At 45.3% G+C, this 13,384-nt stretch overlaps 2 protein-coding genes across 2 annotated transcripts in view; one reads left to right on the forward strand and one right to left on the reverse strand.

Moving 5' to 3' along the window:
* The window catches only part of PAICS (phosphoribosylaminoimidazole carboxylase and phosphoribosylaminoimidazolesuccinocarboxamide synthase), a 61,691-nt gene extending 49,770 nt beyond the window's left edge, over nucleotides 1-11,921 (reverse strand). Inside the window, exon 1 of the mRNA XM_006113500.4 lies at nucleotides 11,519-11,921. Within this exon, the coding sequence (XP_006113562.2) occupies nucleotides 11,519-11,906 (388 nt within the window). The 5' untranslated portion in view covers nucleotides 11,907-11,921. The remainder of the gene's footprint in view (nucleotides 1-11,518) is intronic.
* The window catches only part of PPAT (phosphoribosyl pyrophosphate amidotransferase), an 80,855-nt gene that overhangs the window by 33,860 nt on the left and 33,611 nt on the right, over nucleotides 1-13,384 (forward strand). The window lies entirely within an intron of this gene.

The following is a 13,384-nucleotide window of genomic DNA, read 5'->3' on the forward strand; positions in this document are numbered from 1 at the left end:
GCAAAAAACAAACAGGTGTGTAAGGCAAGCAATCTACTGAACCAGAAGAATAGTTTTGATTATCCAGGAATAGTAGATTGGTATGTGAGACGTGCGTAGTTAGAATAGACATCATCCCTCTAAACATTTCCAAACATCCTATAAACATTATACGCTTTATTTTAGGGATGTTAACAAATGTTTATTTGTGTAAACATGTAACTGCTGAATTTTTAGTGGTTATATGTTTAGATACAGGTGAGAGCTGACTCTCCAGAAGTGCTGGCTCCTGCCTTATCCCTCTCCCCCCCCCCCCCCCCCCCCCCCCCCCATCTCCTACTGCCTCTGATAACAGGCAGCAGTGCTGGGGCCAGGCAGCTCTGCAAAAGCTGGTATGTGCATGGAGCCAGCCTGAAAGCTGGCTTCCCATGTGTACAGGCTCCTGCCTGTGCCCCCTTCCCCCGTCCTTCCTCGCACTACTGCCTCTCTATCAGAGGCAGCAGCGCAGAGAGCAGATAGTTCCAGGGCAGCTGAATTTTAAGCTGGCTCCTACCTGCCCCTTCACGCTGCTGTCTGTGGGAAGGGGGAGCAAGCATGGGAGCTGGCATATGTGGAGAGCCAGCTTAAAAGACAGCTCCTCATGCATACCTCTCTGCTGCCTCTGTGGAAGGCTTTGCAGGTGCCATTTTGTAAAAAGTTACACACTAACACCATACTTTACTTCGTGTTGAATAAAATTTGAAATACATTTTATGTTACTTCTGAATAGTTCTGAGCCATGGACATCTGTGGGACAGGTAGTGTATTGTTACGCTGCATGTCTAGAGTGTGTGGGCATGCACGCACACAGATGGAATTAGGGATGTCCAGCTCCAGTTAACTGATAGGGGCTGGAGAAGCTCCCTATCTGCCCAGGGTCCCACTGCGGGTTTCACACTGGATTCCTTTGGGCTTTTTGCTGCATACTGCAGAACCTGCAGCGAAGGTGCCCCAGGAGCCTGCTTTTTTATGGGCTCTGTAATACAGGCTGGACCTCTCTTGCCCAGCACCCTCGGGACCTGACTGGTCCCAGATGAAGCAATTTGCTGGTCAAGGGGAGATCCTTTGATACCAGCCCCTCAGCTCGCTGCCTCTCCCCACTGCTGGCTCCTTCAGTGCAGCTAGGCTGTCTACAGGTCAGCCCCAGCCACACTGATTCTGCCAGACTGCTGTGGCCTTGGCTTGCTTCCTCTTGTGGGCTGCTGTGGCAGCAATCCCAGCCCCAATGCAAGGTGACAGGCAGCCCCAATCACACTGCCTCTGTCGCCCAGCCTGCTGCAGCCCCACTGCCTCCCTGGATGACATGGCCCGGCTAGATTTCTCCTCTTGGGCTGCTGAGGTCTGGGCTGCACTGCTGGGCAGCAGACAGCCCTGATCAAGCTCTTCCCAGACTGCTGCAGTCCCACTAGTAGACTAGCAGGGTTGCACCAGACTCCCAGCTGCTGGCCCTCCTGCCCTGAAGCTCTCTCATTCAGGAACATCTGTGGTCATACTGAACCATACAGATGTTGCTGGATGAGAGAATCCCAGATTTGTGAGGTGCAACCTGTATTAAAATTATATAAATTGGCAGCACATATAATGGCTAGGATTTTTAGCAGTTACATGGTTACATTTTTAAGGGATTTTTTACATCCCTAGTTAGAATATCTGATATTAAGCCAGTATTAGATACAATTTGAAAATGTGAATTGGACTCTGAAAACTGAAACTGTCCCATGATTTTCAATGACATTTAAGAGGCCAGGCCCAAATTTTTAAAGGCGATTAGGCTTTCTGCATGGTTCGGGGGGGGGGGGGGGGGGAGGAGAAGTACAGCACAAAATGGGGTCTGGCTGTGGTGTAGTGATACTTCATCCCTTTCTGATTTGCAAAAGATACTCAAATTAAAATAGCCATATTTCATTTACCCCCCTTATTCAGAGTAGCGAGGGCACTGTGTGTTAGAGATGCTGTGGGAGTAGAGCACTTCCTATGGCTATAGAGTATTCTTTTGTTTTGTTTTTTTTTGTTCCTGCAGGATTGTTACTTTTAGGTCTCCCCCCCCCCCCCCCCCCAGATCTTTCTAAAACAGAATAAGAACAGTGTAGGACTGGAAGGTAACCTTAATAGGCCATCTAGTCCACTCCCTGCACTAAAGCAGGATGATGTTATAACTAGACCATTCTTGATTGGTGTTTTTGTCTAATCTGTTTTTAAAAACCTCCAGTCACAGAGATTTCACAGCCACCCTATTCAATTTGTACCAGTGATTAACGACTCTAAAAGTTTGGAGGTTTTTCCTAATGTCCAACATAAACCTTCCTTGTTGTATTTTTAAGCCCGTGGCTTCCTGTCCTAGCCTGAGAGGTTAAAGAGAAATAACATCCTCTTTGTAATAAGGCTGTTAAGTAATGGTTAATTGGCTAGTCAAGTAATCGATGGAATTTCCATCGACTAGTGGATAGGCACTTCCACATTCCTCCTTTGAAATGTACAAGAGTCCCTGGTTAGGCTCTTGTACATTTCAAAGGTGGAATGCCAAACTCCACATACAGGAAATCCTGCTGACTCTGGGCTGCACATGGTGTGCCTGCTTTGAAATGTACAAGAGTCCCCAGTGGGGGCTCTTGCGCATTTCAAAGCGGCAGTGCAGCATGGAGCACAGGGCTGACCCCGGGCTCCATGCTGCGTTGCCAATTTGAAATGCCACGTGGAGCTGGGGTCAGCTGCATTTCAGTGGCATTTCCCCAGAACCCAAGATCAGCTGGGGAGTCTCTAGCTGACCCTAGGCTCAGTTGTGCAGTGCTACCCCTGTTTCAAAGTGGCAGCACCACACAGCTGAACCTGGGATCAGCTGTGCGGCAGTGCTGTGCATGGAGCCTAGCATAGGCTGGCGACTCCCCAGCTGATCCCAGATTCTGAGGAAATTCAGTGCTGGAGCCTAGGATCAGCTGGGGAGTCCTCAGCTTATTCAGGGCTCAGCTGTGTGGCACTGCCGCTTTGGAATTACTTTTATGCTCTCCTCTGGACTTTTTCCAGTGTGTCCACATCTTTCCTGAAATTTGGTGCCCAGAACTGGAGGCAATACTTTTCTTCTAGTAGAGGAATTCTCTCTTCTCTCTCTCCCTCCCCACCTTTTGCTGCCTCTGTCTGATGGGGGGGGGAGGGGGAAATTGACTATTCGACTGACTGTCCAATAAGCATTTGTTTCTCAGATAGTCGACTAATCCTTAACATCCCTACTTTGTAACATACTGTTATGTCCTGTAGAACCTCAGAATAATGAACAACTTGGGAATGGTGGTTTGTTTTTAACTCTAAATGTTATGGCTTTTTCAAACTTTAGAACTGAGCATTGACTTAATACAGCTTTGAAAATTTACATGAAGAAAAATGCTGCTTTTAACAGTATTAATTTAAATGAAGTAAGCACCGAAATAGTTTTATTATCTTGCCAAATCTTTTTTTCAACATTTTCATTGTTTTTAGTAGTTTTGTTAAACAGCATTGTACAGGCAGTCCCCGAGTTACGCGGATCCGACTTATGTCGGATCCGCAGTTACGAACGGGGTTTTTCTCGCCCCGGAGAATGGGAGAGGCGGGATGCCCAGATGCGCCGCGGTCCCGCCGCCCGCGTCCTACGGGGCGAGAAAAGCTGCTCTGCGTCTCCCTGGTCTGCTGGGGGGGGAAGCCCCCCCCAGCAGACCAGGGAGATGCGGAGCAAAGCCACGGAGGACCCGCGCGCGGGACCGCGGTGTGTCTCGGTCCACCGCCCATGTCTCCCTGGTCTGCTGGGGGGGGGGAGGAGGGCGCAGCTAATGCGCCACCCCCCCCCCCCCCAGCAGACCAGGCTTTTCTCTGGACGCCTGTGGTAGAGCAGCTGGGGTGCTGCCAGTTGGTCCCGCAGCGCTGCTCTGGGCGCTACTGGACCAACCCGGCAGCACCCCAGCTGCTCTGCCCCAGGCGTCCTGATTCAGCAGCTGCTGGTCAGTTTCAGCATCGGCTGAATCAGGACGCCTGGGGCAGAGCAGCTTGGGTGCTGCTGGGTTGGTCCAGTAGCACCGAGGAGCAGCACCTCAGCAATCCAGCAGCACCCCAGCTGCTCTGCCCCAGGCGTCCCCAAGTCAGCCGCTGCTGAAACTGACCAGCGCTGACTACAGGAAGCCCGAGGCAGAGTTGCTCTGCCCCGGGGTTCCTGGAATCAGCCGCTGATCAGTTTCAGCAGCGGCTGAATCTGGACGCCAGTTCCGATTTACATACAGATTCAACTTAAGAACAAACCTACAGTCCCTATCTTGTACATAACCCGGGGACTGCCTGTGCTGTATTTGTATGTATGTATACAAATAAGCAGCAGCAGATAGGTGTATTGTTCACCACTCAGTTTGTAACTCTGGTATTTGTAACTGAGGTTTACTGTACTTGAAAACTGTTATATCCTCCCGTAGCCTTTTCTCCAGACTAAACAAACAGTTTTTTTCAATACTTCCAATAGGTCACGTGTTTTAAATCTTTAATCACTTTTATGCTCTCCTCTGGACTTTTTCCAGTTTGTCCACATCTTTCCTAAAATTTGGTGCCCAGAACTGGAGACAATATTTTACTTCTAGTAGAAGAATTTGTCGTATGTCTTAGTTACAGCACTCTTGCTTATACACCCCAGAACAGTGATGGGCAACATGGGCTAATGAATGGGCTGCCTGAATGGCCCTCCTTCATTGCAGTGGACCACAAGGCTGTCATAACCAAGACAGTCCCAAGATAAGGCAGTTTTGCTAACTGCGCTTGCATACGTGGCATTGTGGGGTGTGCTGACTGAACGATAGAAGCGCTTTGTTTGGATACAGAGAGAGCACATGACTCTCACAATGCTGTGTGCAGTCAGCATGTACCTCATTTCACATGCCCTTGCTTTAAGCATGTCACTTTTGTAATACTGATAAGAAAAAGTACATGGATGAAAACCATCAGAACCTGGCAACCCTGTGCGTGGGCAGTGATAAATAAAATACCTTGTTGGCGACGCATAGAACCCCAAAGGGCTACGTGCAGCCATTGGGCCCACTGCCCCAGAATGTTGTTTGCGCTGTGTTGTGTTTTTTTTTTTTTTTTTAAACAACTGTGTAACTCTGATATTAGCTTGTGATCCACTATAACCCCCAGCTCTCTTTTGGCAGTACTACTTCCTAGGCTAGGGGAAGGCAGTCATTTCCCATTTTGTATGCATATAATTGATTGTTTTTCCTTAAATGAAATACTTTGCATTTGTTCTTACTGAACTTCATACCATTTCTCTAATTTATCCAGATCATTTTGAATTTAATCCTGTCTTCCAAAACACATCAGTTCAGAATAAGAGCAGAAAAATTCTTATGAGATCTTTTTTTAATGAGAAATAATAAAGTATCTAGGAGACACATTTTAAAGATGTAGTGTCAGAAAATAGATTTAAATATTCAGTTAAAATATTCATATTAAGAATTGTCACTTTAATAGGAATTTCCCCACTGACTTTAATGGAGTATGATTGGTCCTCTAATGCAGTATTGTGAATTGAAGAATTAAAACCAAATGCACAAATGCTTCCCTTATTTCCTTTTCTTTATAGATATTTGAATGTACCATTATTATATCATACTTTTGCCACATGCCCCAAAATGCAGTATGTCCCACCCAGGACAGGATTTTTTAAATTGGAGTTCATCAAAAAGGCTGGCTGAGTATTGGGTCCTTTGTGCTGTTAGCTTAAAGATATTCAGGATAGGATATGTGAAGCATTAATTGAAAGTGCCCCTTAATGATTTAAGTTTGCTAGGGTTCAGCAGAAGCAAAGTTTAGAATGAACTACAGGCTGGACCTCCCTTGTCCAGCACCCCAAGGATCTGACCAAATCCTAATGAGAGAATTGGCTGGATATGGGGAAGTCCCGTGCCACCGGTCTCCCAGGACACTTCCCCTTCCTGCAGCTGGCGGTGCTCCGGCCTCACTGCCACTGGGCTCCAGCCTGCAGGGCATGGACTTGGGCTCTGGCCCTCTGGGACTTTCTAGGGACAGAGCTCCCCAGCCGCAGTGGCCCTGCTTCTCCCCTGCCTGACGGGAATGCCCAGGGACAGGGCATGTCAGCTGCCCTGCTTCTGCTGCTGGCTGCCCTGCCTGGCTAGGTCTCCCTGAGGATCAGGCTTGCTGGACCTGCTGCCTCCCCGCCTGGCTGGGGCTCCCCAGAGACAGGGTTTGCCAGTCCCACTGGCAGGGGCCCCCCGGGAATGGGGTTCCCAGCCGGTTCGCACTCCCAGGCACCGGGGCTCTCTGAACCAGGAACATCCATAGTCCTGCCAGACCAGAGTCCCAGATTTCAGAGGTTCAACCTGTATTTAGGCAAACCAGTTTTAAAACATACAACATAACCAAGTGAAAATGAGTATTCCTGTGGCCCCTTAGGGTACATCTGAACAGCAATATTATTCTGAAATAACATAGTCTGTGTCTACACTATAAGCCGTTATTTTTGAAATAATGTCAAAATAATGTCGAGCACCAGAACTCCTTAGAATCAGAAAATACTAGAACTGGGAGAGACCTCAAAAGGTCACTGAGTCCAGTCCCCTGCCCTGATGGCAGGACCGACCACTGTCTAGATCATGCACGATACATATCTATTCAACCTTCTCTTAAATATCCTCAGTGATGGAGATTCCACAACTTCCCTAGGCAATTTATTCCATTGTTGAATCACCCTGATAATTAGGAAGTTTTCCCTAATGGTCAGCTTAAACCTCCCTTGCTGCAATTTAAACCCATTGCTGCTTGTCCTGTCATCAGAGGACAAGAACAATTTTTCTCCCTCCGCCCTCTAAGACCCTTTTACATAACTCGAACACCTCTGTCCTGTCCCCTCTCAGTCTTCTCTTTTCTAAACTAAACAAGTCCAGTTCTTTCAGTCTTCTCTCATAGGTCATGTTTTCTATAGACCTTTAATCATTTTTGTTTCTCTTCTCTGGGCTTTCTCCAATTTCTCCACATCTTTCTTGAAATGTAGTGCCCAGAACTGGACACACTACTCCTACTGAGGCCTAATCAGTGCAGAATAGAACAGAAGAATGACTTCTTGTGGCTTGCTCACCACACTGCTGTTAATGCATCCCAGAATCATGTTTGCTTTCTTTGTAACAGTGTCACACTGTTGACTTATATTTAGCTTGTGGTCCACTGAGACCCCTAGATCCATTTCTTCAGTACTCCTTCCTAGACAATCGCTTCTCATTGTGTATGTGTGAAACTTATCGTTCCTTCCTAAGTGGAATACAGGCAGTCCCCGAGTTACGCGGATCCGACTTACGTCGGATCCGCAGTTACGAACGGGGCACTTCCTCTCCCTGGTCTCGAGCAGACCAGGGAGAGGAAGCAAAGCGGCGGCGGAACGCGCGGCCAGCTGACAGCCCAGACGCGTCTGGGCTGTCAGCTGGCCGCGCGTTCTGCCGCTCTGCTCTGCTCTGCTCTGCTCCGCTCCGCTCTGCTCTGCTCCCCCTCCCCCTGGTCTGCAGACCAGGGGGAGGGGGAGCAGAGCGGAGCACGCGGCCAGCTGACAGCCCAGACGCGTCTGGGCTGTCAGCTGGCCACGCGTTCCGCCGCTCTGCTGTTCTCCGCTCTGCTCCCCCTCCCCCTGGTCTGCAGACGGGGGGGGGGGGGAGCAGAGCGGAGCGCGCGGCCAGCTGACAGCCCAGATGCGTCTGGGCTGTCAGCTGGCCGCGCGTTCTGCCGCTCTGCTCTGCTCCGCTCTGCTCCCCCCCCCCCCCCCGGTCTGCAAACCATGGGGGGGGGGGGAAGCAGAGCGGAGCACGCGGCCAGCTGACAGCCCAGACGCGTCTGGGCTGTCAGCTGGCCGCGCGTTCCGCCGCTCTGCTCTACTCTGCTCCCCCTCCCCCTCCCCCTCCCCCTCCCCCTGGTCTGCAGACCTGGGGGACGGGGAGCAGAGCAGAGCAAAGCCGCGGAGCCCGAGGGCAGCAGGATAGCCACGGCGCGTCTGGGCTGTCCCGCTGCCCGCGTGTTCCGCCGCTTTGCTCCGGACGCCTGTGGTACAGCAGCTGGGGCGCTGCCGGTTGGTCCCGTAGCGCCGCTCTGGGTGCCACTGGACCAACCCAGCAGCACCCCAGCTGCTCTGCCCCAGGTGTCCCCTAGTCAGCAGCTGCTGAAAATGACCAGTGGCTGACTACAGGAAGCCCCTGCCCCGGGCTTCCTGGAATCAGCCGCTGATCAGTTTCAGCAGCAGCTGACTTGGGGATGCCTGGGGTTCTTAAGTTGAATCTGTATGTAAGTCAGAACTGGCGTCCAGATTCAGCCACTGTTGAAACTGATCAGTTTCAGCAGCGGCTGAATCTGGACGCCAGTTCCGACTTACATACAGATTCAACTTAAGAACAAACCTACAGTCCCTATCTTGTACGTAACCCGGGGACTGCCTGTACTTTGCATTTGTCCTTATTAACTTCATCCTGTTTACCTCAGACCATTTTTCTAGTTTCTCCAGATCATTTGAATTTTGACCCTATCCTCCAAAGCACTTGCAGCACCTCCCAGCTTGGTATCATCTGCAAACTTAATAATTGTACTCTCAATGCCATCGTCTAAAACATTGATGAAGATATTGAACAGAATTGGTCTCAAAACAGATCCCTGCGGAACCCCACTTTTTATGTCCTTCTTTTAGTATAATTATGAACCATTAATAACTACTCTCTGAGAACTGTTATCCAGCCAGTTATGCACCCACCTTATAGTAGCCCTATCTAAATTGTATTTCCCTAGTTTACTGATAAGAAGGTCATGCAAGACCTTATTAAATGCCTTACTAAAAACTAAATATACCATGTTCCCTGCTTCTACCTTATCCACTAGACTTGTTATTCTATCAAAGGAAGCTATCAGTTGGTTTGACGTGATTTGTTTTTTTTACAAATCCGTGCTGGCTGTTACCTATCACCTTCTATTCCAGATGTTTGCAGATTAATTCTTTAATTACTAGCTCTATTATCTTCACTGGCACACAAGTTAAACTGACTGGCCTGTATTTTCCTGTCTTGTTCTTATTTCCTTTTTTAAAGATGGGCACTATATTTGCCCTTTTCCAATTTTCTGGAATCTCTCCCACTTTCACGATTTTTCAAATACTTTATCAGCTCCTTGAGTATTCTAGGATGCACTTTCATCAGGCCCTGGTGACTTGAAGACATCTAAGTTTTTTCTAAGTAATTTTTAACTTTTTTTTTATTATTTTAACTTCTAAACCTACCCCATTTTCCCCTAGCATTCACTATGTTAGGCATCCCGTCACCATCAAACTTCTTGGTGTAAAACGAAGCAAAGAAGTCATTAAGCACCTCTGCCATTTCCAAGTTTCCTGTTGTTGTTTCTCCCTCTTCACTGAGCAATGGGGCTAGCTTGTCCTTGCTCTTTGTCTTGCTTCTAATATATTTGTAGAAGTCTTCTTGTTACCCTTTATGTCTCTAGCCAGATTTAGCTTGTTTTCTGCCTGTTCCTTTCTAATCTTGCCCCCTGAAAATCTGTCTTGTTTGCTTGTATTGGGCCCTTAATATTGTCCCTTTAAAAACTTGCCAACTCTCTTCAGTTGTCTTTCTTTTTAGTCTTGCTTCCCATGTGACCTTACCTACCAGCTCTCTGAGTTTACTGAAATCTGCCTTCCTGAAATCCATTATCTCTATTTTGCTGTTCTCCCTTCTACCATTCCTTAGAATCATGAACTCTGGTTTCATGGTCACTTCTACTCAAGCGGTCTTCCGCTTTCAAATTTTCAACCAGTTCCTCCCTATTTGTTAAAATCAAATCAAGAACTGTTTACCCCTTCAACCTTCTTACTCCAACTCCTGTAACTCTCATTTTACAAGGAGTAAGGGAAGGTGGAGGAAGAGTGCTCTTCCTCGACTTCCTGTTGTGTTGACAGTACCAAAAGCCAAAATAAGCTATTTCTACTTAAGCCACGCAATTGACGTAGCTGAAGTTGTGTAGCTTATTTTGGCTTTAGTCCTGATGTGTAGACGTGCCCTAAGTGTTCGGGGTGGCTCCTCAGCTGGTGTAAATGGTCATAGCTACACGGAAGTCAGTAGAGATATAGCAGGTATTACCAGCTCAAGATCTGCCTCCTGAGCTTCTGTTCATTATTTAAAACTAAATCTAAAAATGTAAGATTTAACTAAATGTCTTTAAAATAGATGACACCTCTTACCAAAGAATTAAAAATTGACAGTTAGCTCTGTAAGACTGAGAACTAAAAATGTATTTCTTAAAACATGGAAATCACAATTTCCCAACTGTCCAGTTGCATTTTAGTGGGAGCTGTGCAGAGGCAAATAAGTTGGGCATCCAACTCCCCTTTGCCTTTGAAAATCTCTGTACTGAATTGATTTTTGTTCTGTATAAATGATTCGGTATTTTAACTTAATGCAAGCCTCTTCAAATTGGGTTCTGATTTGAATCTTCAGATCTGTTCATTCCCCTCAAGATTTTGGTACAGTTGTAGATGACAAAGAATAACAGGAGGGGCGTTTTTCTTGATGTCAGTTTGGATGTGATGGAAATCTTGTAACAGCATCCCAGGGGGATTTCGCATAGTGAGATCACCAACTGAAGCCTTGATCTAGCTTCAAATCTGAACCCTCAGTTAATTTTAATTGTGATCAAAACAGTGTCTCCTCCGCCTATTTCCTAATTGTTTTTTCCACCTCTCCATGTGATAGGATAAATCCCAGTGTAATGCTAATGATGCTCACATGCACACAGAGAGGGTTTAACAGACCCTGATGTGCAATTGGTTTGGTAAATATCATTTCTTCATGCTTAAAAACATTGTCTTATTTATTTCTGTCTTGCTTCAGGATAGTTTATATCTTTTTAAACATAACACATTTTACATGTCTAATAAATGCACAAATAGCTAATTTAAAAAATATTCAGTGCACAAACAATGCAATTTTTAAGCCATGCATTTACATTTAATTCTATTAACATATTCTAAAATTAATAACATTGCATTTAAAAGGAAGTAATCCTTCTTGAAATAGGAATAAAAATATTCTAGACTTCCTGTGACTTCAGACCTAAAAATTTATTAATTTAAAAGCCACCACATTTATAATAGAGTTGTGAAATTGTAATATAGTATGTTCTACAATAGTTTCTTTCTTAACTGAAGCTCTAAAAACCTGTTGCAAAGTATTAGAAATGTATTCCAAAGAAAAAAGTGTAGATGAATATTAAAAACCCATGGCACAAGGTACAGAGTCTCTGCAGGACTGAACCATTTCAGCAGTTAGTGTAATTTGTAAGGGTTACGCTGTATTTACAGACTTCAACACTAGTGGTGCTAACCTTTTTATCCCAGTCTGTAAGGTGTGTATCAAGTCAGTTTCTGCTCTGTGTTACTGGGGCTCTATAATATAGCTTTTAATCCTAACAGATTTTTTTTAATTGTGCAAATACAAGAAATAAAAGAAAAATTAGTTTTTACCTTTAGTGTTCTCTGTGGTAGTGCTTATGTTCAGCTGTCTTTCAGTAGCAGAACACCTGCCGTTTTCATCCTCTGTTAATTGTGTAACTGGTTCATTTTGTAGTATGGCATCAAGATCATGAAAAAACTTCATGGTTTTAGTGGCATCTCCAGAGTTGTGGGCATATTTAACTGTTCTGAATTCATACTTCAGATTTTTATACTTTGCACGGCACTGTTTCCAGTCTCTGCAAACTCCTAACTCCTGTAGTCTTTTAGCAATGTAGATAAATATTCCTTTATTCCTTAGTGTTCCATGAAGTTGCTGTCTTATGTTTTTTTCTGACCAAATGCTTAGCAAGGCTTTAACCTCCTCTTCTGTCCAATGCTTTCCTGCTCCACTCTCCATGTTGAAAGTGACCTGGAAATGATTCACTATTTCTAGCCAAGATTTTGTTTCCTAGGAAACCAGACGGCTGGTTGTCAGTAAGCTCCACAGAGATGAAAGGATCTAGTTTTACTGGCTCAAGCTGCCTGAGGGGAGTAACTTGAGAAACTGCCAAATAAGCAGGCTCTATATTAGAAGCAGACAAATAAGCAGGTCAGGCACAATTGAAATGTAATCTAGTATTCCCCAAGATAAAAAATTACTCTTTGGGTACCTTTGCTTGCTTTAATCCTTTTTATGAATGTTTTTAAATATGATACATTTTAATTAATACTTAAAAAAAGAAAGTGAGTCCTTTTTTTCTTATTGTAGTTTCTTAGGGATGAAATACAGAAAACTTAATATACATGTTGAAATCATCCACATTGATTTAAATTGCGTGTATTTTATAAAAGTCCTATTTCATTCTAGAATTGAGGATTGCTCATGAGCACAACTGATTTAAAACAGAAAAAAAACCCTGACAACTAAGAGAAGGTCTGCACTACATCAGCGCAGCTTCAGCAGATCTAGTGAGGAAGTGCTATGCTGATCTCCTGACTATATAAATATACCACTTCATTGAGAAATGGATGCTATGTTGATGAGAGAGTTGTTTCTTATCAACAGAAAATTTGCATTGTTTTGGGGGAAGACTTTTTCATGCCTCTAAGTGATAGAAGCTAGGTCAACTTTACTTTTGGGGCAGGTTTCCACCACCACTCAACAGACATGAGGATATAAGTTCCATGATAGTGAAACTGACCTTTTTAGCTCCCTGTGGAAACTGTACTAAGGACCAAATCCTAGTTCCTGACCATAGCTCAAGTATTTGGGCGCTCTGCAGAGAATTGTAAGGAGAGCAGAAGGGAGAACAAAATCTCAGACTCAAGTTGAGACCTCCTCCTGCATATTTTTATTTGAGTTAAGGGCATGTGTGACTTGGTTAGTTAACATGCATCCATGATTCTAACAGTCCCATTCCTTCCCCAGCCATTACTGACTTCAAAAGTCCCTATGGAGCATAGTTTTGCTGTGTGGGGGTACAGAACTGCTGCCATCCTAACTCAGAGGGTTCACTGCTGATCTGGATTTGCCTGTGTTATGGGAGGTCAGGGATACTAGAGGGGTAAGTTTTTTGAGAGGAGGTGATGAGGGTTGGATTCAGAGTCTGAATCGGTGAAAATCAGAGGCATTGCTCTGAAGGTTAACTGTGGCCATCTGTCTTCATTTGATTTTGCTATGGCATTTGGAGGGCCACGATTAACATAGAAATGGCCTAAAGTTTAAAAAAAATGTTTTAAGCCAATGAATGTACAACACCCACCTCTAGGTTTTCCTACCAATTTCTGTGTTTAGATGTATTTTTCTGAGCAAAATAAACTGGTGAGGCCAGGGAAGAATTTTTCTCTAACTTCTTTCAGTTATAATACATTTTAGTATTACAAGAAACAATAGCA

This window comes from Pelodiscus sinensis, chromosome 5, assembly GCF_049634645.1.
Source record: "Pelodiscus sinensis isolate JC-2024 chromosome 5, ASM4963464v1, whole genome shotgun sequence".
Lineage (NCBI taxonomy): Eukaryota > Metazoa > Chordata > Testudines > Trionychidae > Pelodiscus > Pelodiscus sinensis.